Genomic DNA, 25205 nt, shown 5'->3' on the forward strand with positions numbered 1-25205 from the left:
GTCGCCTACCAGTCCTCCTATAGAACGGGGACAGGGTGTGTGCACTTGGCTGAGGACTTCCCTGGGAGGTGTACGTGACACTGAGTTCCCTGTTCTGGGGACTTGTGAGTGGGAGGCCTGGGCACTGAAGGACCTCCCTCCACAGCCTCCAGCCAGAACCCGGAAAGGAGGAGGCAGCTCTGGTCAAGTTAGTGGCAGCTAAAACGCTCCCGGTCCATTTATTGGCCACATGAGGTGGTCGTCGAGAGGCTAGTTAGAAGGTAATCTCGGGAACTACTGTGATAAATGCCCGGAAGTACGAGGGGTTCAACAGCAGTGAACACGGCACAAGGGGTCTGTGCAAGGGGAGCAGGGCTCGCAGGCGGAGTCCCGAGCCTCAGGCCTGGCCCCGGCCCACAGGGCACACGGCCCCAGCACCCCACCAGCTCAGTGGAGCTGAGCGTCCAGCTCGTACTTCTCACAAAACTTGTCAGTGAAGGGGATGCAGGTGAGGAACTCGCACCACTCACAACGCACAGGGTAGAAGTAGAAGAGGACCACCAGGCCGGCCAGGAGGCCCAGGAAGACCGCCTGAAAGACGATGATCTGGCAGCGCTTGCGGTACAGGTCAAACTTGCCAAAGCTAATGTAGGGCAAGAAGGCAAAGGAGAGGAAGAGGCCGCTGACGAAGCCCGAGATGTGGGCGAAGTTGTCGATCCAGGGCAGCAGCCCGAAGGTGAACAGGAAGAGCACCACAGCCAGCAGCTTGAAGAAGGCACGCCAGGGCCGCGCCAGGACCTGCCAGCTCTGGAAGAGCTCCACGAAGAGGCAGGCCAGGATGCCGAACTGCGAGCCGGCGGGGCCCACCTGGGGGCGTGTGGGTGCCTGTGAGCCGGTGGGCCTGAGCGGGTCGCCCTGTCCCGCCTCCCTCCGCCCAGAGTGTATTGGGACAGGAGCCAAGTGGAGCTGCTCCCAGGCGGGGCACTGTAGGAACTCGACTCTGTGGTGGAACCAGTTCATGCTGGGCAGCAGGTGCACGTAGGAGGGCCCCACCCTGGGGGCAGCCTTACCTCTGCCCGGTATGGCAGGAAAATGGCACTGGCCAGGTTACCAGTGATGCCACTCAGCAGGTAGATGATGGCTATGCGGTGCCAGCCTGCCAGCTTCTCCAGGTCCCGCAGGACAGTCATCTGGAAGCAGACAGACACCAAGCAGTGCAGGATCCTGTGGGGAGGGGGGGCATTCAGCGGGGAAGGCTCACCAGCTACTCCTGGGGTCCCTGGGACCACCCACTCCACCCAACCCCGCTCAGCCCACATGGTGTCACTTGCCCAGCGTGCAAGAATAGGGACAGCCACAGGCGGTAGAACTGGTCGGGCACCTCGGGGTTGAGGAAGGGCAACAGCCCACACACGTCGTCCATGCAGTGCACCTGTGCAGAGTGGCCTGTCAGCACCCGCCATGGCTGCGGGGACGGGGAGGGACCCTCACCCCGGAGGCCTACCTGAGAGCAGAGTGTGGCCTCCTCGTGGAAGTAGCCCCTCATGAAGTCACAGTACTCCCGGGAGGTGATCTCACACCTGGAAGGTCAGGCCAGGGTTGGGAGGGCTTCCAGGCCCAGGTTTCAGCCCCACTTGCCCAGCTTTGTTGGCCCTGGATAGGCCTAGCCCCTTCCTCACCCCATGCCCCTTGGTATCTTGAGTTATTTTGGGACTGGGGAGGGGAAGAGGGCACAGCCCCAGGGCAACACTTTGTGCCCAGGACCAGCTGCACATGCCCACACAGGCAGCCCTACCTGCCCTTGGTGCCAATGCAGCAGGGCCGGCCCGTGATGACACAGTCCATGTGCGGGTGGTTGGTGTAGTTCCCAGCGCTGTTTTTGGTGCAGATCTGTGTCACAAATGGGGGTGAGTTGGGTCAGGGTCTCCCCTAACCTTGGGCCCCACGCTATGCTTGGTTGGGGCAAAGATGGACAGGCTCCTAGGATGGGAAATAGGCTTCCTTTGACTTCAAGCAGGTACTACACCCTAAGCCTCAGTTTGACCATCTGTCAAATTGGAATAATGTCATTTGACCTCCCAAGGCTCCATGGTTCTGCTCAGAGAGGTAGGCTGTGGTGGATGGACAGGCTGGCTAACAGCCAGTGCAAAGCATCTGGAAGCACAGGGTGGTCCCCCAACGGGGACCTCTGGGGCATCGCTGATGGATGAGGTGTGGATTCCTCCCCCACACGATAAGGGTGACTCCCAAACAACCCCTCCACCCCGGCTCACCGGCCACTTGGTGATGTCATCTGGCCACTCATGGGGGTCCTCGGAGGAAGGCTCATCACACACCCTGCACGAGCCCAGGATGTGGTCAGTCCTTGCTTTGTGCCCTTGGCTTAGCCCCCTCCTGCCCGACTGGACAACAAGGAGAGCCATTATACCTCTCTCCACCCTCACTCCCAAGGGAGACGTGGACAAAGGAAGGTAAGGGAGGGGCCAGCAGGACTGACCTGGGGTCCTGGTGGCAGACAGAGCCAAAGTGCCTCTTGTGGCCAGCAAGGTCTGGGGCGCTGGGATGGAAGGGCCACTTCACCCACACTGCCAGCGTGGACTGTGGGAGGACACGGGCTCAGCCCTGGTCAGAGCCCACGTCCCGGTACAGTTCCCAGACGGGAGGAATCAGAAGCACTGATTCTGAGCTCCTCCCTCTGGCTCTACACCCCCACCACTCTGAACTTAAACTCTGGAAATCGCTCGCGTGTTGGGAGATGGTTGTAAGGAATTCAACAGCATAGTTCCTATTAGCTTAAAAATAGAAACCACCAGTGTTCAAAATCAGAGAACTGGTACAAACTACGGCACCTCCAAATAAGATGATAAAAACGTGGATAAAGTTTTTAAAATTCAGGGACTTCCCTGGTGGTCCAGTGGTAATGAATCTGCCTTCCAATGCAGGGAACACGGGTTCGATCCCTGGTCGGGGAACTGGGATCCCACATGCCGCGGGGCAACTGAGCCCTCGCGCCACAACTACTGAGCTCGTGCTCCTCAATGAGAGCCCGCGTGCCACAAACTACAGGGCCCACGCACTCTGGAGCCCGCGCACCACAATTGGAGAAGAGAAAAAACCCCCATGCCACAACTAGAGAGAAGCCCACTCGCCGCAACAAAGATCCCGCCTGCCGCAAATAAGACCCGATGCAGCCAAAAAGTATTCAAAAAAAAATTTTTTTTTAATTTAGTGGGAAAAGGCAATACCATTTATAGAAACTTAAGACACGTGCACAAAAACAAGATGAACACGTGTGGGAAGAGCACACCCAAATTAAGGACACGTGCGTAATTCCCTGGCGGTCCAGTGGTTAGGACTTGGCGCTTTCAATGCCGGGCCTGGGTCCGATCCCTGGTCGGGGAACTAGGATCCCACAAGCCTTGCAGCGCGGTCATAAAAAAAATAAATTAATAAAAATAAATTAAGGACACAGGGTCTACAGGGTGAGCAGCATGAGATGGAGGAGGTGCAGGAAAAAAGGAAAATGTGATGCAAGGGGCCTGGCACAGACGGACGGCATAATGTGCTGAGAACTAGGGGTTTAGGATAACCAGCTGGCTCTATCTGAAGTCCCAAGGTAACCACAAACACAAGGTGCAGACAAGGGTGCGAGCTGAGCTGTGGGCAGGCACTCACCGAGCACTCCTCTTCTGAGGTCTGCACGCAGCCAGACCGGTCGTTGCGCACACAGCAGGCTGAGTGCTTCTCACGCTCGCGCGCAGCGTGGATGAAACTATGCACCTGCGGATCCTGGCGCATGCAGGGTGAGAACTTGGCACCCAGGTGAATGAGAGCCTCCTGCAGGGAAGAGGATGTGCAGCTGCGGCCGGGCCCTCGGCCAGCCCAGGGGCCCTGGGGCCCCGCCCCCCGGCCCCACCCTCACCGAGCTGGGCCCGATCCAGAAGTTCTCCTGCTGAACGTACTTGACATTCTCATAGACCCCTCGGTTGCGCAGCACCTGGAAGTTTGGGGAGAAAGATCAGACAGAGCTCAGCCGAGCCCTCTCCTCCCAGAATGGGTGGGAGGGAGCCCAGAGCCCAGGGCTTGCCAGGGAAGGTGCCGAGGCTCACCGAGTCTACGGTCTCGTGCTGTGAGAAGCCTACGGGTGCCACGCCATAGATGCAAACGGCTAGAATGGTGACGAGCGAGTGCACGAAGGTGAGCCAGTAGGTGAAGAAGGGCCTGCGGGGCAAAGCGTCAGCAGAGGCGGCATCCCCAACCCGGAGCCCCCACACCCACCTGGAGCCTTGCCTTCCCGAAGCCGCATCCCCTCCACGCCTACCTGTGGTCGTCCATGTCCTCAATCTGGCGTTTGACATAGCTGTCGATTCGCTTGCGGTAAGTGCGGTTGGTTAGCCGGCCCACCATGCCCAGCCCATACGGCCGCTTCTCCCTGGCGAAGAACTTGCGCACCGGCATCGCGATGCGCTGGCCCCGCCGCTGACCGGCGGCGCTCACCACCTCCTGCCGCAGCCGCACCTTGGGCTGCGGGGCCCCTGCACCGCCCTCCTTCTGCTTGCGCCAGCCACGTTCCAGGGGCCTGGGGGAAGGGGTGCCGTCACTCCCAGCCCCAGACCTCCCACCTGCCACAGTCCATCCCCGGTGGGCATGGGCGACACTCCGTGTCTGTCTTGCTCCCAACTAGCGGTGAAGACACTGTGTGACAGGCTGATGTCAGCCCACACCTCACCAGTAAAAGCATGATCCCCAGCCGCTCCTGGCATGGCAGGGAGGTGGGTTCGGACCTACATGAGGGTCCCTGGCTAATCTGCGAGTGTTAACTACGTCACCTCCTCCTTCCCCCGAGATTCTCTCCAGCCTGTGGGCTCTGGGACTGAGATCCTCTTCCAGGTGTGGGCAGTCCAGACTCGAACGGTGCCCACCCCTGGGTCCCCCAAACACAGTTGCCAAGCTGGGCTCCCAGTCCACAAGATGACCTCCTCCCGGGGCCCTCTAGGGTCGTGCCTTTGGGGCCAGCCGCTCCTGAGAGCCGCAGGACCTGCCCCCCGGCCCCCTCGGAGCCCGCCAGGAGGCACTCACAACATCAGGTGGCTGCGCTCCAGCTCGCTGCGGTCCAGGGCCCCACCCGTGAGGTCCGCCTGCTCTGGGGCTCTCTCCCAGTCCTTAAGCGCTGCCTCCGATGGGGACTCGAACACCTCATCTGGGTATGTGGACAGCTCCTCGTGGAGGACACCTTCCTGAGCAAACACGCATGGTCAGTGTGGGAAGCATAGGCACAGGGGTCATGGGTGATGGTGCCAGGCTCTTACCCGGGCAAAGAAGGATGTGTCCAGCTCGTCGGGGAAGTCAGCCGTGTCCTCCTCCAGGAAGCTGGCAGGAGTGAAGCTTCGGCGCTGGACCCGGCGCAGTGTGCCATCCCTAACCGAGCGGCCCTGCCAGCGAGGGGGTGAGGACGCAGCGTGGTACTGGCTCAACCCCCGCCCCCACCCCGGCCCCTGCACCCACCTTCACCAGCGCAGCGGCTGCCCGGAAGCTCATCTTGGCCACCGACTCGCGCTTGCGCCGCCGCGGGAGCCGGTTGAAACCCGAACGGGAGCTGGAGAAGGAGCAGAGGGAGGCGGCACCCGGCGTGACCGGCGTGTGCGGGGCACTCAGGCCATCGGCGGCATCATCCGCCAAGCGGAAGGCCCGGCCCCGGGCCAGGGGGTCTATGATCTGGAGGAGGGGAGGAGATGCAGGAGTCGGGGGCTGGGTCTAGCCAAGGCGGCTCCTCCCCCACCCGGCCCCGCCATGGAGAACACAGCTGCTGCTCGTCCCGCTCCCCAGAGGCTCCCTGGACAGCTGAGTGGGTACCACCCCCCCCACCACTGCACCAGAGGGGTCCCGTTCTCCGCCTGTATTTCCTTTACGCTGCTGTTCATCCTGGGATGCTCTCCCACCCAGAGGCTGGCCTGTGGTACAATCCCAGGACCTGTCCTCTCCCCCAAGCCCCGCTTCCCAGAGAGTATCTTAGGTGCCTTTACGGGACCATCCGACCACCCGCCCAGACCGTGAGCTCCAAGCAACCTCTGTGCTTAGACTGGCTGTGTCCCCAGCCCCAGCTCAGGGCAGCAGAGTGACGGAACTGTGGGAGGCAGCAGCGGGAGGGCATACCTTCTGCATGCCCAGCTGGCATGGCCCCACGTACAGAGGAGGGGGCGTCTCAGTGCTGGTCAGCGACACGTTGTCCTGGCTGGGCAGGTCTAGCTCCCGGATGACCTGGGGCTTCAGCTTCCCGTAGCGCTGGCTGCAGTGACGGATGCTCTTGCGCTGCCACTTCTGGGTGCTGTCACTGTCCTTGCTCACTCCAAACCAGTCGGCAGTGCCCCTGCCAGGGGAGGGACTCAGCAAGGGGAGGCTAGCTGTCCCCTCTCCCCAGCAGGGGCCTCAGAGGCACTACACCTGGGCAGCATGCCCGCCCCAAGCCTCCGGACACTCCAGGGTCTGGGGTCCAGGTGGGCTGGGTCTGATTAAGAGGATAAGTGGGTTTCGGCCCTGGCCACCCTCTAAACAATTAGCCAGCTCCAAGCTGCCACCAGCACCAGAGATGGCAGGTCTTGGTGAAATAGGTGAGTATTTCACACAGGCCCTCACTCCATCCCTGAGACGGGCATTTGTGGGGAGACACTGAGTCTGGAGACAGACGTCAGAGTTCAGCCCTTAGCTCAGCCCGAGAAAGCGTGGCCCTGGGCAGCAGCTTGACCTTGGACACCACAGAAGTCAGGCAGGGGGCGCCGCACACCCAAGCAGGCTGCCCACAGTCCTTGGACATGCAAGCAAAAACACTGCCAGCACCTGCCGTCAGGAGCCCCCGGGGAACACCAACCACGCTGGCAGCTCCCGAGAGGTCACAAGCCATGCACACACCAGCTGACGCCAACACACTCATGCCCTGCCCAAGGTACCTGAGCAGGGACCGAGAGAGAGACGAGCGCTGTGTGAGGGCCCTGCGGGCAGCAGGGGCGCCCAACAGAGGCAGAGTGTGGACACGCCCAAAGCGCACCTGTCGGCTGTTCAGGGGGGACCAGAGCATTGGGGGGGGGGGGGGCGGGCGAGAGAGAGAGGAGAGAGCAAGTTCTGGGGGGGAGCAGAGAAAGGCAGTAGGTGACAGCAGTCAGTCCCCAGAGCAGGAGGAGGACAGGGTGATGAGGGGACAGGATGGAGGAGAAAGCCCTTGCTCCACTTCCAGCCCCGGTGCCCAAAGGGGACCCTGTATGCCTGCTTCTGTCCCACCGGCCCAGCCCCCAACCTGCCGCGGAGCAGCCGGGACAGCGAAGTACCTGCGGATGGTCTGTGTGATGGACATCTGGCGCTGCAGCCCCGGACGCCGGGGCTCCTGGTGGGGTGAGGGGACGCGGGTGGGCTCGGCCGGCATGCTCACACTGCGCAGGAACGCCTGGCGTCTCAGGGGCTGGGCAACGGGGACCCAGTGAGGCGGCTGGATGGGCTGCACCTGCAGCCCCCGCTGGCCAGGGCCTACCTGCAGGAAGCTGGACTCCTCTGCTGCCGGGGGCACCACGGCCGGGATATCCAGCTTCAGCCACGGCGGCTTCTTGCGCTGCAGGCTGCTGGTGCTGTCCCTGCGGGCCTCACCCATGGTTCCAGGCAGAGCTAGGGGGGCCTAGGGAGCATGGTGTGTTATTCAATAACAGCGCTGACAGGCACTTCCCTGGCAGCCCAGTGGTTAGGACTCCACACTTTCACTGCCGGGGGCCCGGGTTCAATCCCTGGTCGGGGAACTAAGATGCTGCAAGCTGCATGGCGCAGCCAAAAAACAGCACTGGCAGATCTCTGAGGGTTCATGGGGCCCAGACACAGGAGGAGGGAGAAGCAGGGATAGCCCAACAGGCGTGGGCACGGCTCTGCTGCCAGAGTCCCAGCACGGGCTCGGCACCCACGCGCTTGGTTCCTGCCTCTGTCGTCCCGAAAGACACGGCTAGGCACACACTAGGTCCTCAAACAACATGCATTCATGTGATGAATAGCTGAGGACCTACTATGAGCCACTCCTAGATGCTTGGGACATGTTGGTGGAGAAGCAGGGAAACCGAAACAGACAAAATCCCTGCACTCCTCAAGCTTAGAGTCCAGACAAACAATAAGCTCACATGTAGATACACCGTGCTAAAGGCTGCAACGTGTGACAAGGATAAAACAGCACATCAGGACTTCCCTGGTGGCGCAGTGGTTAAGAATCCGCCTGCCAATGCAGGGGACATGGGTTCGATCCCTGGTCCAGGAAGATCCCACATGCCACGGAGCAACTAAGCCCATGCGCCACAACTACTGAGCCTGCGTGCCACAACTACGGAAGCCCGCACACCTAGAGCCCATGCTCCGCAATGAGAGAAGCCACCGCAATGAGAGGCCCGCGCACAACGAAGAGTAGCCCCTGCTCGCTGCAACCAGAGACAGCCCGCGTGCAGCAATGAAGACCCAACGCAGCCAAAAATAAATAAAATTTTTTAAAAAGTTAATTAAAAGATAAAGGAAAAACCAGCACATTACAGTCGTCAGAGGAGCGATGCCTCTCTGTGCGGTGACGTCTGAGCAAAGGCTTTCGAGTTGATCTAGTGAGCAAGGTTAGGTGGCAGGGTGTTCCCCACACTGGGAATGGCCAGTGCAGAAGTATGAATAAGCACGAGGGCAGAGGCAAGCTGAGGGGCTGGCCCGGTCTGTACACGGGGCAAATCTCAAGCCTATTGGACACAGACCTCAGCTTCTTAACCACCATGACAGCTGCTCCAGAGACAGAGGGTTCACTATGCCCACGACAGGGTGCATGGTCCCTCCATCTCTCAGAGGAGGGACCACCTGGCTTCCCAGGGGCCAAGGGCTCCTATAGCCAAGAGACCTCCTGGAAACCACCTGGTGAAAAGGCCGCTGTGACCACCAGGGGGCGCCACAGGCCCAGAAACAGCAGCAAAGCCCCACAGTGCTTCGGGACGCCTTGCTCTGTGCCACCTTAAGCATCTGAGACCCCTGTCCCACATTACCTGGGCACAGGGGGAGGGCCCAGGACCCAGAGCAGAGAGGCCAGGGCTTGATTTGGGCCACCCCAGCCTGGCCATGTGACCGTGAGGCAGTGGCCACATAAGCATGGCTCCTTGGCACTTAATTCTCCCTTTACGAAATGGCAGTTTCAGGGCGTATCTGCTTCCCTGGCCCCAGAGAAGGATCACAGGGCCTGGAAACAGGATATCCAAGACTAGAAGGGTTCCTAGAACAACGGGGGCAAGGATAGCAGGGGCGTGGTGGAGACTCCAAAATTCCTCAGCCTCTCAAAGAGCTTCAGACCCTGAAGATTCTGACCTGCGGGGTCTGTGACCCATCCACTGAGGTCGCTAGAAACAGCTTCTACTTTGGAGCCTCCCTCTCAACTGCCTGGAGAGATACAGAGAAAATACTTTACAAATCGGGAAACTGAGGCCTAGAAAGAGAGGCTTGTCTTGCCCAAGGCCACATATTCAGGCGGCATAACTAAGGACACAGTTGCTACTGGCCCTTTACAGATCAGGGAAGGTCCAGGGGTCCAGAACCCTGCTCAGAGCCACCACCACCCCCAGCTCTCTATGGACCTGGGAACGGCCAGGGATGTTGCTCATCCCGCACCGCCCCCCCCCGGCCCCGTGGCACAGACGCGGGATGGCACAGAACGCTGCTGTGCTGCTCATAAGACACGGGGGGCCCAGGACGCCGCTCCTAGCTCCTAGCGGCCCTCTGCTACCCAGGGATAGGCCCAGGACAACACTCACAGCTTCTATTGGCCCTATGACAATCGGGGACCAGCCCGGGACCCAGCACACAGGTCCTACTGGCCCTGTATTGACTGGAGATCAGGCCAGGATGCAGCTGGCAGCGCCTACTGGCCCTGTACCAAATGGGGCTGAGCCTGAACACTAATCACGGTTCCCACTGGCCCTACCCCAACCAGGAACAGGCCTGGAGGGAGGCAGTCCGGGGATGCCTTCTGACTCTTGGCCCATCCCTCACGTTCCGACCTTTTCCCTGAGCTGACTATGCACTCAGGAGTCTTTCCATCACAACATAGCTCCCAGGGCCAAGCCTCTCTCCCCTGCCCTCACCTGCTCTGGTCTCAGGAAAAGGGCTGAGGGCAGCATTTGTTCCCACATCCCTGGGAATCCCTTCCTGGCCCCGCCTACACTGAGCCCCACAAGCTGCGGTCAGATGGAGGGTCCCTGGAGGGGATGGAGGCAGTGTCTGACATGAGGGCATCCTGACTGAGAACTGGGTCCCTCTGGGACCAGCACTCGGCATCCAACTCGCACCACAACCCAGCCCAGCCCTGCACGGCTGTGGCTGACCAGGCCACAGGTCAGCATCCTGGGAGGGCAGCGTCTTCCTTGTCATCCGCCAGCCCTCCCTTCACAGACCAAGGTGATTGTAAGCTCTCCCTGCTGGTAAGGAAATGACTGGGCAGGACAGCTCCAGGTCTCAAGCACTAGTGGTGGAACCTCAGACAGTGTTAGGCTTATCGAGAAGGCAGAAGGTGCTGAGAGGCGCGTCCAGAACCTGCAGGGCTGGGACAGCACCCTGGGTGCACCCTCTGAGCCACGGCGGGCCGGGCCTGCCAGGTGGAGATCTGGGCGATCGGACTCCTCAGATGGTGCTGTGCCCATGGGGCCTTGTCGGGAAGGGGCCAGACAGGATGGGGACCCCCTTAGCATTTCAGATGGGGGAGGCTATGGTACCTTAAGTCTGTCTCTGCCACCCAACCACCCCATGCCTCACAGAGTTTCATACGCTCCTGGTAGCGCTATTGTGAGGTCTAGAGAGGCCAAGTGTGGACCTGGGATCACTGCTGGTACCCGGCAGGCTGGGTGCCAGGGACGAGCCCCTACAGGAGCCTGCGCACGCCCAGCACCTCTAGGTGACAGAAGCTGGTTCTCCACTCAGGAGTGCCAGAACCGTTGCCAGCTGACTGGCTCAGCACCACACACACACTTGCGACCCTCCCTGGCTCCCACTGTGCTCCCACAGCCTCTCCTCACACCTGGCTCTCCCAGTACACGCATTCTGCCCACGTGTTCAAGGATCCCCCGCCTCAGTCAGGCGGCCCCTCCCTGACAGGCCCTGGATTCCCTTGGCACGGTCGGGAGCGCACCCACGTGTGTGCGGTCCGGTCCTGTCATGCCGGGTCCACAGTGCCTAGGACAGGGCTGCTCCAGAGCCACTGCTGAATGATCACTGGTCATTTCAGAGCACGAGCTAGCAGGGGCCAGTCCCCATGAAATGGGGTGATGGCAAATTCCCAAAGATGCCCCTTCACTTGGCTCTGGGAGGAGGAGCTACCACATGACCGGGTGGGAACAGAAACAGCACAAGCAAGCAGGTGGGAAGCGGGTGGTGAGCACACACAGGAGCCAGATGCCCCCCTGACCCCCGCTGGCCTGGGCCCACCAGACACAGGAGCCGCTCACCTCACGAGGGAGGCACCAGCTCCCTGCCTGGACATACAGACCTCCCGGTGGCCCTCACCCCACCAGATCCCTCCTGTGTCTGGGGCAGAGGCTGGAGGGTGCCCCATAACCCACACAGCTCCCTGCCCTCAGTGCTATGGGTTCCCGGCCTGACCCACCCCTGTGTGCCCAATCCCCCAGCGCCCCTGCGGCAATCTGGGCATCAAGTGGGTGGGATTCACAAGCAGGGTCGGGGGTGGCTCCACAGTGGACCCTGAGGGTGTGGGGGAGGGTCGGGTCCAGACCGGACAAAGAGTCTGGGCCGGGAAGGGGCACAGCGCCCGCCCAGAGGAGACAGTGGCTCAGTGTCTGGGTCTCCCCCAGGCGCACAGTGGGCTCTTGTTCCTAGACGGTCCCTGAGGGGGAATCCCAACAGCATCTCTGCTCTGCTGCCCCTCAGTGCAGGGAGAGACCACAGCCCAGGGAGGGCCTGCCTGCCGTCTGAGTCACTCTGGTGACATTCGTGGCTGCCCACCCGGGGCCCAGACCCACCAGGAGACACCCAAACAGGCAACTAGAAGCGCAGTGGGGAGGCTGACGAAGCAAAAGCTAACTGTGAAGACGGAGCTCTGAGCAGCTCAGGAGTGTGGGGTGAAGCTGGAGGGGATGCAGAGGGAGGGCCTGCAGGGTACCGGGACCACCAGGGCTGCTTTAAGCGGGAGCGAGGGGAGGGGAGCCACTGTAGCCAGCAGGGTGGAGGGCTGTGGGGCAGCCCTGAGAAGCAGCCATGCCTGCTCTGGGGATGATGGGGGACCCTGGGCAGGGGTCCAGGGGGGGTCCAGAAGCAGGAGCCAGTGCAGGCAGGCCGGTGTCGGGGAGCCTGGCCTGAGACACTGTGCACTGACCCAGCTCCCCTCTACCACCTGCAACCCTGAGATAGCCTGAATTTTCCCCTCTGAAATTCAGGCGCCACAGCAGTGCTGGGCACACAGTAGGTGCTCGAGAAGCAGCAGCTGAATCAAAAAAAAACCAGGCTGGACCTAAAACGAATATAATATTGTAAGTCATCTATACTTCAACTAAAAAGAAACAAACAAACGAGCAGGCTGGTGATGCCTGCCATCTGTGGGGAGCTCCCCAAGGAGGGCCCGGGAGCACATTCAACCAGAGCACAAGGCGTGGGAGGACCCAGGCCACACCCTTTGGGGAGGCCCAGTTTGGGAAGGTGTGGCCAAGAGGCAGGAGGAGACTGGGGAGAAGTTCTGGCCCACCCAGGCCTGGACAGGCTGTGGCCGGGGTTAAGCTGGACCCTCTATTTCTGCACTTAGGCCTGCCCCGCACACTTGAGGGACAACACAGACCAAGGGCAGCTGGAGGTCAAGCAAGCGGCCCGGCCCCAGGGCCAGACCCACCAAGCCTGGGGCCTACCCTGCCCAGGGGACCACCCGCCACCCAAGTCAGTTGGAGCAGTTGGGCCCACCCCAGGACACCTGCCCAGACGTGTGCCCAGCTCACCTGAGCATGGTCCCAGGATGCGCCAGCTCCTCTGACCTCCCCACGTGAACCGTGACCTCTGACCCTCAGTGTCCTGTCTGACCCCTAGTCTGATGCCCAGCCCCAGGTCTCCCTTGGGAGGGGGGAATCAACAGCTGTCTGGCAGCCTAGAATTCAGTCCTCCACTACGTGCTCCTATGTGGCAAAGCGAAAGTGAGCTGGCTGCTCTGTGCCTCTTGACCTCACCATCAGTAACCGGCATCTTGTCGGGAATGATCCTGGCCAGGCCCTCACCCCTCCCAGAGACCCCTCCACTCTTCTGTGGAAGATATGAGGTTCAGAAGGGAGCAGGGCAGACCTGACACCTGGCCAATGGCTTGCTGGGTGCCCCGTGCTGTCCCCAGGAGGACACATCGGATCCCTGCCCCCCCAAGGCGCCCATCACCAGCTGTCACCCCAGATGATAGGAATGCAGGGATCCAACAACAGAACCACAGGAGGCTCTCTGCACAGGAGGCCCTGAAGGTAACTGCCCTGGGAGGGTGGTGCAGGAAAGGGAGCACTGGCCCTGTGGACTGGGCGCTGCCCAAAGCCTCAGCAGACTATGACCCAGAGGGTCACTGGCCACCAGAATTAAAGCCTATGACCCGTCTGGGTCTGGCAGGGTGGACGCACCCTGGGGTCGGGGCGCCCCAGGCTCAGAAAGGTCAGAGGACCCGTCCGTGCCACACAGCCAGCAGTGGGGTAGGGCAGGGGCTCAGCTATAGCTTCTGGGTGGGACGATCTGGGATCTAGCTGGACCTCGGGGGTTAGGTGCAAGCCTGTCTCAAGCTACACAGTGGAAAGACCCACATCCCAGCAACAGGCCTGGAGAGAAGGCAGGTGAGCAGCCTAGTCACCAGTCAGAGGCCCCACAAGTGCCCCTGACCAACCCCCCACCCCCACACGAGCTCCCGATGCCCACATACCCTCTGGCTTAGCAACCCTTCTCAGGACACGTCAGCTGCTGGATAGTATCTGTAAGGCCGCGGGAGGGGACACCAAGCCCCTGAAGTCGATTATCGGAGCAGAAATGGCTTCAGTCAGCAGAAGCCTGGCACACCTGCCTCAAACCTGACGCTGGCTAGCCCCACTGACCTGTCACAACCCCTGCAGGGGTCCTCTGTGTCCATCTTACAGATCAGGAAACTGAGGCTCAGAGAGGCCAGTCACCACCTGTGGTCACCAAGCCTCCGGGGGGTTCAAAGCCTGGGGCCATGTCTGCCCAGGAGCTGGGGACGTGGCCACAGCCCCCCAGGGGAGGGGCAGACCATCTGGGCTCCTCAGGCTGGGGAGGGCTAACAGGCCCCTCTGGGCCACCACTCCACCCCACCTCCACCCAGAGCATCTCAGTTCAGGGAGGAAGGAGTCACCCTCAAACACACCTAACCCAGAAACAGGCAGAAGCTAAGGAATCTGATCCTTGGGCTGAAAGTCGATCCTGTCACAGACACCGATCACATGGAGAGACAGGAGCTGGGGAGGTGCGGGCAGGGGGAGCCCCTCACATCTGGGGAGAGGAACTACAGGAGGTGCCCTGAGCAGCAGCTTGAGTCCAGAGGCCCTGAGGGTGGGCCCAGGAAGGCAGGCGAGGCCTGGGTGACTCCCTCTGAACCAAGGGCTCCCCTAGAATTCGAGCTCCCAAGGGCAGTGGTTTGCCGGCCGGCCCACTAACGCTGGACGGGGGATGCTGTCACTGCACTGCTCCAGCTCTGGTGCTCTCAGTCAGCTCCCTGTGCAATGGGCAGAGATTGCTTGGAGGGTTTGGGAAGCAGCCTGGGGCCTGGCACATACCATCCAGGGCCACTCAACTCTTATGCCCCACTAGTAGCCCCTGCTTTTCTCAAGGAAAAGGACCCAGAATAACCCCTGGTTGCAGGGGGCTCAGCCTCAGGGACCCCTTGGGCCCCCGCCATCTGCTGGGTGGCCCAGCTTCCTCCCAACCTCTGGGTGGGGGCTAAGGGGGCTGGGGCTGGCTCCACAGGGGTGGGGAGAACCCAGCATCTGGCTGGGCCAAACCTGAAAAGCCAGTTTCATCCTTGAATCTTCTCTGCCAGGAAGTCCCCAGATGGGGATGGGGGGGCCTTTCCCAGCACAGGGCTAGGGCCTCCAGACCCAGACCTCGCCCACCCAGACAGACACACAGACGCACCACCCCAAACTGCACACACAGAAGAAGGAACTCTGCTCAGGACCGTCTGGCTCCCCTGCCCATTCCCCACCCAGCCGCACAGACATGCCCCCAGCAGGGCAGAGAGCCAGGCCCTCCCCCAGTGCCCTGAGCACCTGGGGTCCAGCAATCTCCCCAGCCAAGAGCAGGCCTGCTTTGAGGCACCGTGTAGTGGCCACAGGCTCAGCCCTGGCCTGCTCCTCTTGGCCACTGAGCACAGGGTAGGGAAAGTGCCCGGCAGCTTCCAGTGTTTAGAGCCGGGGAGATTGGGTTGTGAAGCGGAAGGTGGGGTCACTCCCTCCTCGCACCGCCCACCGCCCCCCCTCCAGTTCCACAGCTACTGCTATTATTGCTGAAATTATTCCCATCCCCAGGGAACACGACTGGGACAGGGATGATCCGGAGAAGTCCCACCCTCTGAGCTGGAGTTTCGACTTGGAGACACCACCCACTGGTGGTGGCCGGGAAGGAAAGCGTAAGGGGGGGAGGGTACAGCTCAGAGGCGCCTGGGGACACCCCCGGACTCCGAGCCCTCCCGCTCCCGGGACCCTCAGCTGTCGGGCGGGGGATGGAGCCGAGATGTCCGGCCGGGTCAGGCCGCCGGGACGCGCTAATCCGGCCGCGGGCTATTTTTGCGGCGCGCCGGGTTAGGAATCCGGGGCTGGGCCGCCTCCTCGGGCGGCTCGGGAAACTCCGGGAAGGAAAGTCCGGCCGCCTCGGGCGGAGAGTCGCCCGAAGCCGGGACGCAGCCAGACTCCGGCCGCTCCGAGCTGCTTCGGCCGTGGAGGGGTGGGGACGGGCCCCGCGCGCGCGGCGGACGCAGCCCCGGAACCCACCCGGTCCGCGCCCCGCGCCCCCCGCCCCGCGCGCTCACTCACCGCCGCCGCCGGCACCGGGGCCTCGGGGGTCCTGAGGGCTTCGGGGAGGGGCTGCCGCCGCCGGCCCGAGGGCACCCGCGCCGAGTCCCCGCCCGCCCGCCCGGGAATGCCATGGAGCGAGGGGCGTGCGCGCCGGGGGCGGGCCCGGCCGGAGGGGGCGGCCGCGCTGACTCAAGGCTCAGGAATGCGCGCGGCCCGCCCGGCCCGAGTCACCTCCTCCGGGAGGGCGGCGGGGACACCTGCGGCTGGGGGTCGAAAGCGCCTTGGTCGGGGAGGGAGGACCTGGTGGCCCAGCTGGACCGAACCTGATGGTCAGCGTCAGCCACTCCCGGACTCCGAGTGAGTCCTGACCTTATTCTGCTTTGACTTGTGCTTGAGAAGTGGGCGGGGGGCGCTGTGCGGAGGGGGAGGGGGAGGGGGGAGGCGGCCCTGGATCTACAGTAAACCGGACCGCCAGCCTCCTCCGAAGGCCGCGCTGCCCAGTCTCTCACCTTAAGCCGCACGGGAGCCTCACTCGCACACACATGCCCCTGCGTTCATGCACTTAAACACACACGCTCTGTACGCACTCACACTCATGCTCGCCCACGTGTTCCTTTACCCACACCTGTTTACAGACTCACATACACACACCTCCGCATATACACACTGTAACACCTCCATGCTCACTCTCACCCATTTACACACGTGCACACAACCACTGATGCACACTCAGTCGCACTCCCACCAAAGGCAGGATCAGAGCAGTGACCTCCTCCCGGGGCCCCAGTGCTCCCCACCCGCTGAATCCCTGCTCCCCCAACAGGCACTCCCAGGCCAGGCTAGAACCCCTGGAGCAGAGGCGCAGAGGCGGCAGCACCATTTCCGGCGACCACTCTGTGCTCCTCCCTCTTTCAGGGCTCACCCACCAGCCCTGTGGGCCCATCCCTGCACTCCCTGAATCGAACACAAAATGGCCCATCTGCTCTAGGCTGAGGCTGCTGGCGGGAGTTTTCCAACATTCCTCTCCCTCTCTCCTGACATTGCAGAAGTCGGTGGGGCACAATCACCAGAGAAAGACCCGGGAATGGGGGAGGGGGTGCCAACAGCAGGGCAGGGCTGACCAGGAGCTGTGAGTGGTGGAGGGGCACAGACTTCCACCCCGTAGGGAGCAGAACTCGGACCATGGGTGTCCTAAGGACCCTTCTGCTGGGAACGAGAATACTGAGGCACATGAGGCCCAGCCCCTCCAGCTTTGGAGGGTCCACAAGTGTGTCTTCACAGGCCCTTTGCTGGTCTGGGATCAGGAGGCAGTGGTCCTCTCTGAACAGAGGTGCTGCCACGGTCAGGTCAGCAAGCTATGCCCAGGGTATGACCGCAGACAAAGCCCTGGTCCTTGGCTACACAGAAAGTAGACAACCTGAGGTGGCAGCCAATTCACAGTTGGCCCTGGAGCCTGGGAAAGGGACAGAATCCTCCAACTGTCTCCTCATCCATACCACAGGGCAGAGTGGTGCCTGCACACTCTGGGTCATTTATGAGCTCAGGTAGATCAACACAATTCCTAGGTAGAGAGAGACAATGGAAGCTTTGGAGGGGCTACGAGAGGACTCCTTCACTGGGGGGTGGGGTGGTGACTACAAGTGCCTTGGGGACACAAGGCAAGAAGAAGGCTGAAGGCTGCCCAGTGCCGATGCTCAGGGCTCTGGCTGCCCACACTGCCACCCCTCCCATGCCAGGCTCTCACCCACAGAAAGGACAGTCTCTCCATGCCTGGCATTCTCGACCCCCGCCAGGAATAAGCATGCCCCGTCCACCTGGACGCTCAGCCTGGGCTGGCAGGGCCAGCGGCAGTGGTGTCATCTCTGGAGTCCAGGGCCTGGGCTCACCTCCAAAGCTTGCCGTGGCCAGGCGTCCAGTGCTGCCAGGTCTCCTGCAGTGGGTACTGCAGGGTACCCAGGCCCCCTCCGTGACCCAGACACTCATTCCCAGCTGCCAGGAGCATAGCCGTAGCTGGCTCACGGCTGAGACAGGTGCCCATCCCCCAGTCCCCCCCACCTCAACCCCCGCCCCACCTGGAGTCACCTTTAGTGAATGAGAGCTGCCTTGCCCCAAGTAACACCCCCTCCCCAGAGAGGGTGGTCTATGTGTCCAGTCACAGGTAAGTGGCTTCCCCCTGGTTCATTCGTTCAGGTTACCTCCAAAGGACCCTCTCAGCTCCAGTGGGACCCCAGCAGCCTCTGTTGCAAACACTTGCCCCTCACAGGTGTGGCTCCCAAGTACACCTTGGCAGGCAAACCCAGGAATCCCCAGGTTCTGAGCCCACCAAGCCTCCTGAGCGACGACCCGGGTATCAGAAGGACAGTATGAGCAGAGGCCTGGACCCAGTCCACAGGGACACGTGTGTGCACACACATGTGCTCTGTCTCACACCTGGCCCACTGCCCTGTGTTCTGGTGGAGGAGGGCCTGACACGGAAACCCAGCTCCCTGTCCCTCTTTTTCCTTTTCCCAGGCCCTGGAAATAGAAATCAGCTGCAATTGCCCAGTATGTGTGCAGGTGAGTGGGGATGGGCAAGTATCTGGAGCACCCCCTGACTACACTTCACTGTAGGACCTGAGGGGGTGGCAGTCCTGACCACTGACAGCAATCCCCACCAGCCACTCTGGAATCAGCTCAGCAGGCCAGCCTGAGCTTTGGGGGGCCTGAATGGGCCCGGGACCAGCCCCTGGCTATTTGGGGAAGAGGCAGAAGTGGGCCAGACCAGCCAGGGCCTGAAGTCACTGTCTATTTGAGGCAGCTGCCCCTCCCCATGTCTTGGGGCCTGGCAAGGGGGGCCCTTAAGTACCTGGCCTCAGGGCCCGGCAGCACTGGCGGCACAGCCCCAGGAAAGGAAGATGCAGCCCACAGCTGCTCACTCTGCCCAAGGAGCCTCCGAGGCCCCAGGACCTGTCAGCTGCAGAGGGCCCCAGAGGCCGCCCTACTGAGATGTCACCCCCAGAAGGTGCTGCCCCTTTCACGGTGTTAGCTGTCCCTACATAGAGAGAAGGACAGTGAACAGTGTGCTGGGTAGGAACAGTGCTGGCCTCTGTGGCTGGTGGAGCCGCTGTCCTTTCTCTCAAGGCTCCAGGGTCTGATGGCTCCTCCAGAGGCCATGGCTGGCCTGGCAGGGCACAGAGCAACTCACCCCAGTACTGGCCCCTTTCAAAGCATTGAGGGCGTCCTCACCTTCATCCTCCATGGACATCCTCCAAAGGGCCTCTCCCAGCCCAGAAGCAGGGCACTCTGGGGATGAGAAGAGAAGGCCCCAGGCCCCTCCTCCCACCGAGACCACCTTCTTACCCCAGCCTGCCTGCCCTGTAGGCCACAGTGGGAATGCTCAGCCCACCACATCCAGCCTGTGGTGGAGCCTCAGACCGCAAACCAGGAAGTGGGGGGGGGTGGGGGGAAGGGGGGGCAGAGGTTGTGCAAGGCCCTGCACTCAGGCTGGAACATCTGGAGAAGGGGTTGCTGGCTCCAGCCCTGCCTCCTCCTCCTGGGCTGTCCTCCAAGCCTCTCTTTCCTCATCTTCAAGTTGGGAAAAAGATGTCCCTCTGGGAATGCGTGGACTCCCCATGATTTCTACAAGGACCATGCACTATTTGTGAAATCAAAATGAAAATGAATACAAAACCGCACCCACCCTGCCCCTGCCCCCACCAGGGGGACTGGCCCAACTGTAGCCTCAGTTTCCCTCCCAGAGCAGGGAGAGGGGGAAGAGAGGAGGGAAGGGAGGCTGGGCACACAGGAAGGCAGGAGGGGGAGTCATTGTTCGGGCAGAATGGCTGCAGCGGGTAAGGAGGAAAGAAAGGGGTGGGAGTCACATCCAGGCCCGCCTCACAAGCACTCATTGACGACACACCGCCCACCCCCGGAAGGAAGCGGCACAAAGTGCCGCAGACAGCTGGGTGGCTTCCGGCAGGAGCTGAAAGGCTGCTGCCCCTCCCTCCGCAGGAAGTCCTGATTGGGGCCCTGGGCGGAGCGGGGAGTACAGCTGGGCCTGGGCCTGGGCTGGAGTTGAGCTCCTGGGCTGGTCCAAGGAGGAGGAGGAGGTTCCCCCTGGGAGACCAGGGTTCCCCCAGCTGGACTTGCCCTGAGACCAGGTGCCACACTCGCTCATCCCAGGGGCCCAGTCACGTGGCCCGTCCAGCATCTCCCCCCCCCCACACACACCATCCTTTGCCCAACTGTTCTCCAAGGCCCCATGGGTACCCCTCACAGGGCCAGGGTGACACAAGTCAGACAGCTCAGGACATGGTCCAGGGCAGGGGCGTTCCCCCTGCTGCCCCAAAGGGCAGTGGCATACCTCACACTGCCCCCAGCCACTGCCCTGCAGAAGGGGTGTTCCTGGGTTCCCACAGCCCTCCTGCTCGCCTCAGCCTCTTCAGGAGGCTGGCCATGCTCCAGCAGGCCCACCCCTGGACTTGGGCGGGCTCCTCTCAGCATCCTTCCGTGATGGGAAAGGTGGGGGCCCCACTGCAGACACATAATCCCAGGACCCATCCATATTGTGATGGGAGTGGTGGTGCTTCCAGAAAGGCCTGGGTCCACTTCCAGGACAAAGTCTTCCTGGCCCACTCCCCCGCCCTATCTGTCCCCTCCACCCAAATGCTCCGCAGGTATGGAGCAAGTAATGCCCCTCCGCAGTCCCAAGGACCAGGGGCTCCGACACCACCTCCCTCACGCACACTCCACGCGCACCCCACCGAACCGTCTGGGGCACCCCCAAACCACTACACCCCCAGCCGGGGCCCCTCTAGGGCCCAGTCAAGGTTCACAGGGACCAAGCCTCTTTCTTGGTGGTCTGACCACCAGCTGGAGGTCACCAGGTGGAGTGAGCGCTGCGGCTGCGTTGGGACCAGGGTGCAAGTGGGGCGGGGGGCATGTCACTGGGAGGGGCGCGGGGCGGAGGGCTTCCCTCCACCCCAGCTGCCTGCTCCCCCTCCTCACACCACAACTGTCCCAGCAGCCCCGGGCCTTTGTCCCGGATGGGAGGTAAGGCGCGGGGCAGGAGCGGCAGCGGGGAACTCCGATCGCTAGCCCGGCCCCACCCCCGGGGCGGATCCGCGCCTGCGCCCGCCCCCTCCCCCGCCGGGCCTCCGTCCCTCTCCGCGCAGGCGCCGGCTCCAGCCCCGGACCCGGCGGCGCTTCCGGGTGGGCGGTGGGACGCGTTCCGCGCCGGGCTGGGCTCAGCGCCGGCAGGTACAAGTTTCGAGAGCCCTGACGGAACTGCCGGTTGCCCGCGCGCCGCGGGGCCCAGGTGAGTGCGCGCCCAGGTGAGCGTGCTCCTCGCCGGACGCACGGCCGAAGGACTGGCTCGGGGGCGGACCCCCCGGAGTCGCACCGCCACCGCAGTGAGCCCTGAGTGGGAGCCAGTAATGTGCGCACGGGCCGCCCGTAGGCGTCTGCAGTTCCCAGACGAGCGCCTGACGGCGGGGTTGGGCCGGCTCGGATGCTCCATTTGCCAGAAACAAAGCCGAGGCCCTGCCCGAGGTCGCCAGTGAGGTCTGAGAGGAGCGCCCGCCACCGGTTTCCTGCTTACGTGCTGGGCGCTCAGCCTGGCCCAGACTCCCCCTGCCCCGAGCCCGTCTGCTGCAGAAATGACCATAGGGTTTCCTCGAGGGGCCACTTCCCCACACTCCTCCCTTCAGTGTCTGTCCCACACGGATAAATGCTCTTCCTTTATTTACTAACCCACTGTTTGCCCAGGTTTTGATGGAGGGCTGGCGGATCCCTTGGGTGCCCCCATCCAGGCTGCTGTTTTCTGCCCTCCACTGGCTGGGCCCAGCCTGGGAAGTGACCCTTGTCCCCAGGTTTTGCGTTTCTTCCTAACATTGGTGAGCGCTCGCTGTACCCAGACAAGTGCTTACCCGGCTTCTCATTTTATTCTCAGAACCATCTTGTATGACAGTGTTGGTTCCCTTTCTGCAGATGATACAGAGGCACAGACACCCTAGGTCACTTTCTGGGGCAGTGGTCACTCTTGGGTGCAACGGCAGGGTCACCCCACTCTTCAGTCTGAGGCTCTGAGGCAGGTTCAAATCCTAGGTCTGCAGAGGGGGAGACAAGGCCTCTCTGAGCCTCAGTCCCAGGGCATCTGCATGAGCCGACCCCCACTGCCCAGGGTGGGTCAGGGCAGAGACCCAGCGCCACCCCAGAGCCTCGGGGCAGGCCGGGGGCCAAACCTGGGCGGAGAACAGGGGCCGCAGCGTCCTGGAGTCAGCCTGTGGTGGGTGTTGGCAAATGTGCCCGGCTGCAGACAGGGTCATATCAACATCCATTCTCAGCAGGCTGGCGGCTCCGGACAACATAGAATGTCAGCACTTACGCTAAAAATAACGGGTCTGTCACATGCCAGGGAGGTATGGGAATCAGCCCCTAAGGAGGGTGTTTCCAGGCCCCAGTGCTCACCTGCTGCTCCTTTCCTTGGAGAGCAGCTGGTCCCCAAACGGCCAAGGGTGTGTGGTCAGGTTTTCCGGGCCCTGTGGCAGCAGGTGGGAGGCAGACAGTGTGCCGGTCTCGGCAGATCCTCCTCATTCCTCACACCTCACTTTTGCCTCACTTATCCTTATTCTGACATCCTGGGTCATGAGACAGAGGACAGCTGGGGACTCATTGGGGGTCATACCCTGAGCGCTTGGGATGGGGCCAAGTAGACAGTCTGCCTGGTGCTCACCCATGTGCGTGTGTCAGGCCTTCTGGGCCATTCTAGGAGGGGTCTGGCACAGTGGGAGCCCTGCCAGCATTGGGGAGGGGTGTGGATGACACAGTGACCCACAATCCGTTCCTCGGCCAGGCCCCACTGAGGTCACAGCTGTTTTAAAATTCCTGGTTAGGGGCGGGTGCAAAGGGAAGGGTTCCAGAAAGAAGCTCAGAAGTTCATTTGGAGACCACGTGATGAGTGGCAATCAGAGGGCAGCAGCCCTCCTGTCCCAGGCTTGGGTGTCACTGTCCCCTCCCCAGGCCCTGCAGCCCTTTGCCACTCCTGCTTGTGGATGGCACGTGCAGCAGAGTGGCTACCAGTCACTGCTGCCACCAGCCTGCCTTCACGTGCCGTCATTTCCCAAGTCTTCCTGGGTCCCAGCGGAGGGCTGAGCATGCCAGGTATGGCCCAAGTATGGCATTCTGTTTGCACAGGCTGGTTGCCCTCTTTTTGCATATGAGGAGACAGGCAGGCAGTTGAATGAGTCCTTGAGCTCCTGAGTTCACTGCACAACCATCTGTCCTCTCCTCTTCAGACCCTTTATCTTGTCCTTTCCCGTTTCAGCTTTCCTGAAGAATGGGGCAAAAAAAGCAGCGACTGTTGGAGGCCAAGCGGCATCAGAGCCCGCCAGATGGGACCCGGACATCTTCCCCCAAGGAGCCCCGCTTGGAGCCACCCACGACCCTCGGCCCCCAGCGCAGCATCTATTTCTCAAGCCTAAAGGGCCGCCCTGCTCGCCTGGGATCAGAGTTTTTCGACCAGCCCGCAGTCTCCCTGGCACGGGCATTTCTGGGACAGGTAATGGAAATGTAGCAGCGTGGCCTCTGCTGAAGGGTCATCACCGTGCAGCGTCTGTGGGCCCCAGCCCTCTCCCCGCTGGGCTCACGTCCCTGACTTGGCCCTGCGTGGCCGCGTGCAGTCAGCCGCTTTGCCCGCATTTGCTCCTGGGTAGCTTCACCTCAGTCATCTGGGGCAGCCTCTGGGTCCAGGGTCAGCTGGGAAGAATGCCGAGGTTTTTAGGGGTGCCTGCCTGCTCTGGGCAGTGAGGACGGGGCAGCTACAACATTAGCCTTCCCCCTGGTCCACCTGGGATTGCCCTCAGGGCAGGTTTCTTACAAGGACCACGGTCAATGCTGGCCCCCCTGTCTGTGAGGGGCTGCTTTTGCCTGCCCCATCCCCTGACACAGTCAGTGCCCCTGCTGGAGCTTGTCTATGTGTGTAGCAGCTTTAGACACATGGCAGCTGAGGCCATGGCCTACGGGCTGCCCAGCATCAGGATTGTCTTGATGAAGGACAGCCTCCTTCTCCCCACAGTGGCTCACAGTGCCAGAGCTGGCTTCCCAGCAGCCCCTGCAGCTCCAAGTTCTGGGGTGGGAAGCAGGACCGCCCAGGGCCCTTGGGGGTGGAGCCTGTCACCATGTTGTGTGTACATGGCATGTGCCGCAGCTGCAGAGTTTTGGCCACATCCATCTGGAGTACCATCTGGCTAGGCCTGGCTTGCTGGTCCTCCTGGAGGTTCCATGGCTACCCTGTGTCCTTTAGTGATCCTACTTTTAGGTTAAAATGGCCAAGGAGAGTCAGTTTCTGTGGCTAATAGAAAATTGGTGCCAGGAACAGATCCTAAAATGTGAGCTAGTGGAGTGTGACCTAAAGTGTGGCCTCATTGAGAAGCGACCAGAGTCTGTTACATGAGGATGCTTTCAGCTGCAAGGGCCAGAAGGTCCTTGTAAAAGCACCTGAAGTCAGGAGAGGTTATGATCTCATGTAAAAGGGCACATGGGGCAGGTGGGCCCAGCATCGGGTAGAGGGCCCAAGGGCCTCAGTGTGTCGCAGTCTCCCCCTAGGCTCCCCTAGGCTCGCATCACGCCTGTTTGAGCCCGAGGGTAGACAGGGTGATGTCCAGCAGAGAAGGGAGGGTCTCACCCTGTATGTGCCTTTGGTTAGGGAGGAGAGCCTTTTTCATTACCCCTCAGTGGACGTCCTCACAGACCTCTTGACCAGCCTTGGTCATGCACTCATCCTTAAGCAGGTCACTGCAAGGAGCAATGAGTTGCCATGACAACCCAGACCACTCTTGTGTCACCCTCTTGGCTGAGAAGGGTCTTGCCTTTCTCGGGACCCTCCACCAGCAAGGAGGAGATGTGTATAATGGGGGTGAGGGGCAACCATCATCTGCTATCTGGAAATGATATCAGTGAAATTCAGGACAGGAAAGAAGACAGTGAGGAAAGGGCTGTGGGAGGCTCCTCCCCAGGCCCCATGGAGGTGTCAGGCTGACAGGGAATGCTCCCTCTCATCTCCTGGGAAGATGGGAGGGAGGCCTCATCTGAGGTGCTCTGGCCAAGCCTACCTGTGCACACATATAGGGATTTGTGGGCTTTGTCTCCAGGAAGGCCTCCTCTAACCCTTACCCCCGAGTCCGGCCTCCAGCACACCCCTCCCTGCCCCCACGACACTGACCCTGG

The 25205-nt window shown here is 61.7% G+C and overlaps 2 protein-coding genes across 9 annotated transcripts in view; one reads left to right on the forward strand and one right to left on the reverse strand.

The window, feature by feature from the left end:
• RHBDF1 (rhomboid 5 homolog 1) lies at positions 1-19408 on the reverse strand. Of its 7 annotated transcripts, none has more exons than XM_029219834.1 (18): positions 19341-19408; positions 7499-7639; positions 7299-7429; positions 6133-6346; positions 5485-5694; positions 5289-5411; positions 5059-5216; positions 4301-4558; positions 4089-4200; positions 3902-3976; positions 3655-3816; positions 2477-2577; positions 2253-2316; positions 1775-1869; positions 1484-1559; positions 1311-1411; positions 1050-1203; positions 188-846 (listed from the first exon to the last, which is right to left on the reverse strand). In XM_029219834.1, the coding sequence occupies exons 1-18, from the start codon at positions 19389-19391 to the stop codon at positions 427-429; spliced, it is 2646 nt and encodes an 881-aa protein (XP_029075667.1). In that variant the 5' UTR covers positions 19392-19408; the 3' UTR covers positions 188-426. The 7 variants fall into 7 exon arrangements, with proteins under 7 accessions (XP_029075664.1, XP_029075666.1, XP_029075663.1 ...); XM_029219835.1 differs by lacking the exon at positions 19341-19408 and adding an exon at positions 16020-16109; XM_029219831.1 differs by having other exon boundaries at positions 1-846; positions 7299-7639.
• MPG (N-methylpurine DNA glycosylase) overlaps positions 18331-25205 on the forward strand; it is a 10905-nt gene continuing 4030 nt past the window's right edge. Inside the window, exons 1-2 of one of the 2 annotated variants that reach the window (XM_029219844.1) lie at positions 18331-18557; positions 23305-23538. In XM_029219844.1, the coding sequence (XP_029075677.1) occupies positions 23317-23538 (222 nt within the window). In that variant the 5' untranslated portion in view covers positions 18331-18557; positions 23305-23316. Of the gene's footprint in view, positions 18558-21137; positions 21298-23304; positions 23539-25205 lie in introns of those variants that run through there. The other variant, XM_029219843.1, reaches the window with a different exon arrangement.

The sequence above is a fragment of the Monodon monoceros genome, unplaced genomic scaffold (assembly GCF_005190385.1).
Source record: "Monodon monoceros isolate NGI ecotype Baffin Bay Population unplaced genomic scaffold, NGI_Narwhal_1 Super_Scaffold_13, whole genome shotgun sequence".
Taxonomy (NCBI): domain Eukaryota; kingdom Metazoa; phylum Chordata; class Mammalia; order Artiodactyla; family Monodontidae; genus Monodon; species Monodon monoceros.

Excerpts from the sequence above, each read along its gene's own strand:
- RHBDF1 (XM_029219830.1), bottom strand. The coding sequence starts at position 19,391 with ATGTGGTGGGCTGAGCATTCCCACTGTGGCCTACAGGGCAGGCAGGCT. Across the intron at positions 5,412-5,484 it reads CAGCCGCTGCGCTGGTGAAG|GGCCGCTCGGTTAGGGATGG; the intron begins GTGGGTGCAGGG and ends CCTCGCTGGCAG. Across the intron at positions 4,559-5,058 it reads GAGCGCAGCCACCTGATGTT|GCCCCTGGAACGTGGCTGGC; the intron begins GTGAGTGCCTCC and ends CCCTTCCCCCAG.